General features: G+C 45.2%; 1 protein-coding gene across 1 annotated transcript; it reads right to left on the reverse strand.

The window, feature by feature from the left end:
- Positions 1 to 432: 432 nt before the first annotated feature.
- ttll2 (tubulin tyrosine ligase-like family, member 2) lies at positions 433 to 3,054 on the reverse strand (the record flags this gene model as incomplete). The annotated part of the gene is made up of 3 exons (XM_079180666.1): positions 433 to 748; positions 1,044 to 2,389; positions 2,833 to 3,054. The coding sequence occupies 3 exons, from the start codon at positions 3,052 to 3,054 to the stop codon at positions 433 to 435; spliced, it is 1,884 nt and encodes a 627-aa protein (XP_079036792.1).
- Positions 3,055 to 4,414: the final 1,360 nt, after the last annotated feature.

Genomic DNA, 4,414 nt, shown 5'->3' on the forward strand with positions numbered 1-4,414 from the left:
TTACTTGAAACGAGAGAACATGTATGTATCATTAGATTATGTATTATTTATAATTCATCCAGTTCAATTTGAAATCTGACAATAAATATTGTTGTGATATTATTCATTTTAACTTTCTTTATTTGATTTAACAATCAGTTGTTGACTACATACAGACGTTAACACAACTGTTGGCTACTTCAGTATATATGGGACTAAATCATAGAACAAGTTAGACATTACTGTGATGTTCCGCACCTTTTAATGAGGAATTTCTCTCTAACTGGACCTCGTTGAACTTTAACTGAACACCCCTATAAACTAATAATTTTCTGAGGATGATACTTTGGTGTACAGAAGTGATGTGTACACTTTCACTTTCATAGATGTAACAGAAACTGTAAAAGAAAACAAAAAAGCTCAGTGCTTAGCAACACATCTGGAAAGTGGGTTTTAAGTGGGTTTAAAACATTGACTGAGCAACGGAGGATCCTTCGGCCCCCACAGCAGTGCATCAAACTCTTCACCATCCGTCTCCTTCTTCGCCTCCTCCTCGTCTCTCCTCAACCTCTCGCCTGGTGTGGCCAACTGGGCGGTGAGCTTGTGAAGCTCCTTCATGACCACCTTCACATCCAGTTCATGCCGTGAGGCCCTCAGAGTGGCGGCATTAAACGGGAATGTCCGTATGAAGCCTCCGACTCTGAGCGGAGGGACGTGTTGTCCGCTCAGCCCTGGGGTCCTCTCCATCCTTACTGCTCCGTGACTCCCACTGTGAAACAACCACAGCATTTCTTTTCTGTTACCCTATTTCAATGTTTGGAATTGGCTTTTTCAATCCATAAAATGTACTTTTTAACATAATGCACAAAACTCTTTGACTCCAAAACAATATTTAAGTCACAAGAAACTAAACGTTCTCACTGAAACCAAGAATTATGTAATAATAATAATGATTTGATTACATTCATGCATACTTGATTAGGATGTCTGTTATATTTGGGTGAAGATCTTCCCTGTGGACAAGCATTAGTGCTGATAAAATCTGCATTTAAACGTGTATTCACCTGTAAATGTTGGGGAGCTTTGACCGCCTAAATCCCAGCTCCCTGTGTGGGGTGTCGTGTATCGAAGAGGACGCGTCCGCCTCTCCAGTGCGCTCCGTCTCGGCTTCTGTTTCAGCGTCGTCATGGCTTGTAACCTCAGACACGTGAAGACTCCTCTGCGGTGCGAGAGCCGGACACGTCCGTCTGTTCACCACTGACGCGTTTGTCCTTGAACACGGGCCGAATATCAGGTTCAGGGTCTTGTCCCTGTGGGTTTCGTTGGCTAGTCTGCCCCTGGTTGCATTTATCTGGTTTGAGTCAACAGGGGGAAGGCGTCTTTGGCAGTCGGCCCCAGAAGCATGTTGTCTGGACTGTCTTTGGTTCATCTTTTCAGGCTGGCGAAGAGTTTTTATAGGAGGGAGTGTCTGTGCGGACTGGCCGCCACTCCTTCGCTTCTGAATTTTGGTTCCTTCAAACCTGGAGAGCACGGGCGGTGTTGGAACATGCCGGGGGCGCTTGGCACGGAAACAAAGCCGCTTGCACCCATGTCCCCGATCGGCCCTCTCTCTCAAGCTGTCGCTCAATGTGTAGTTCATCAAGTCAATCAGGTCGCTGATCAGCCCTCTCTTCACTGTAATATCCACTTGGCAGTCCAGAGACAACGCAGGGCTGTAGTTGACCTCCAGCAGCCACGGTTTCAACGTGACGTCGACGAGGACGTCGAAGCCAAACAGCTCCACGCAGTTTGGGCAGGAAGGGACGGACGGAGCGATGGCGAGGAGGGTCAGGGTGACGATGTTGTTGATCCTCTGCCACAGGAGGAGCTCGTTGATGTCCTGGCTGTGCAGAAAATGCCTGAACTTGCTCATGGTCCACCTGCATCCTTGGCCCACTCTCCCCTTTGCCGCCTTGTAGAAGGGGCCGAACTTGTTGATGCTGGTGTTGGTGAGGTGAGCGTACGGGTTGCGCAGGGATGACAGGTTGTACTTCTCGGTGGCGAAACGCACCAGGCCTTCTTGGTGGATGTAAACGGTCAGCGGGTGAAAGCTCTTCACGCACGCGTAGATGCGCAGGTCGAACTTGTAGCCGGAGATCAGCAGGGGTTTGCTGACGTACCGCTGCACGATCACAGAGCAGTCGTAGACCAAGTCCTTAATGTCCTCGAAGATGAAGATGCCCCGGCCTCTGGAGAGATCCACGGGCTTGCATATCCAGTAGACGGGCGGCCCCCGGGTCACGCGCAGGTTGTTGTATTCAGACAGGAAGCGGGTATAGTGGTTGGGGAGGATGAAGGTGGTGGGACTGAAGTCGTAGAGAGCTGAACCAAACGTGGCTCTCATTTTCCTCAGGTTGCGAGCCAAGCAGTCCTTCCAAAAGAATTACAGATCATTCTCTCAGGGTGCGATCATTTTAACTGAGAAGATCTTTCTCACTGATTTCTCTTTGGAGACTTGTTAGGTTTGGTATTCTTGGCAAAGGGCCCATTTACACCTGGTATTGCAAAAAACTTGGTTACGTTTAGGCATCTTAACTACTCTGTTCAGTTTAGGAAAAAGATCGTGGTTTGGGTTAAAAATACCAGAATGTTCTTCTAAATCCTGTCCCATTTTTTGCATAGTTGAGAGTAATGCAATAAAAACTAATATATATATTTAAAACAGACACATCGTTTGGGAATACTTCCTCTTTGATATATCCGTGTTGAAAGTCTTGACAAACCTCATAATATAAAGTACAAACACACTCATGATTCTGGTGTCTCTGCATTTCCCTAACTCACAAAGTTAACACAACATGTGACCATTATCACCTTGCGTGTGATGCCAACAGTTTTGGGATGGTGGTTGAGGCGCTGCCATGGCAACAGGTTGTGATACTCTGAGTTTCGAAATGCAGAGCCCCGCCAGTAGAGGTTCCAGTCTTCCTCCTCCCGTTCTTCTTGGTCATATTCCTCCCATCCTCGCTCCAGAAGCACCTCCCTCACCACCTCTGGTCCTCTGTCATGTAGTCTGAACACCAGGGATGCAGCCATGCAGCATCGTAAACTGTAGCATGAGATGAATCAGTCAAAATTCACACTCCCCTTCTTCGTCAAAACGTAGTCAAATCTAAACACTAAGACATGAAACACATTGATATCAGTCAGTGGGACTTGTGCCTCCAGAAGAAATCATTATCTCCGCTGTCCATCACGAATAAACCCTCCTAAATTCCGCTTAGAAATCATAGAAAAGGACGCTTAACAATCATTACATTTAAAAAATGTTCTCAGTATAAAATCAATCCAGTGATGGTTGTCTTTACAGCCATTGGTACATTACAAACAGAAAAAGCTAATAGTTAAGTTGCCATACTGTTAATGGTGCTAATGTGCCAAAAGATGAGCGGTGTATGGAAACTAAAGCGTTGCCATGGTAAATCCAAGAAGCCCACATAAACCTGACACTTGCACAGACGGAGGGATCAGACTCCATCTTCAGTGGGCCAGCTCGCCAACAGACAAATGAAATGTGTTGAACGGTTACTTCACTATCTGATAACGTTTTTTTAAAGAACAAAAGGTGCTTCATTTCAGACTGATTAACAAATGCACACGTGACAGTAATGGTCACTTCTTTACAAGCCAAAAGAATACTGATGCAGAAAATGATAAACAGAAATCTCAAGAAGTTCCCATTTCTCAAATAAATGTACAAATTAAGAATTTGCAGTATGGAAAATAAGACTGTCTTACCCTTGAATGCACATTAGTCTTACATCCTTTCTGCCAGGTAAATGAAGGCTAGACGGTAAGAGACTCTTGCACAGCGTGTGCTCTTAGCTCCTCCTACTGTAGGCCATCTGTCAGACAGGTTTAATGTACAAGTGGCAGCACAATGGTTGTTACGTGGAGTGCCAACTGTGTTCGCTCTGTATTGTAAAACTGCTGTTATCGTAGAGATGAACTGTTGCAGTAATTTAATACTCAGGAATGTACACGCACACGCACAGGCAGCTTCGTTTTGACTTTGGGAACAGAGTCGACCTGTCCCAGATGACCCGAGGGGTCCGGATGAGTCATAAAGTAACTACGATGCATTAAGGCCCGAGACTATTTAGTGCTTTGTAGAAGAGTCCAGACCTAATGGGTCTAATGTGATGCATTTGTGCCAGCAGGTACAGTTATGCTAGAAACAAACAAAAAAGGCAGGATTTTTAAGATTTTATTGAATCTCCCAACAAATGCAGGTCAACCAAGAGCACGCCATTTCATCCGCGCCTCTGGAAGAAGAAGAAATTATTTTATTTGTATAGCACTTTTCCCACTGGGAGCACAAAGTGCTTCCCATAAACAGCACAAGAAAAAATATAAAAAGCAGCAAAATGCATGCACAGAAATAAAATCAAACTGA

This window comes from Pholis gunnellus, assembly GCF_910591455.1.
Source record: "Pholis gunnellus genome assembly, chromosome: 19".
Taxonomy (NCBI): domain Eukaryota; kingdom Metazoa; phylum Chordata; class Actinopteri; order Perciformes; family Pholidae; genus Pholis; species Pholis gunnellus.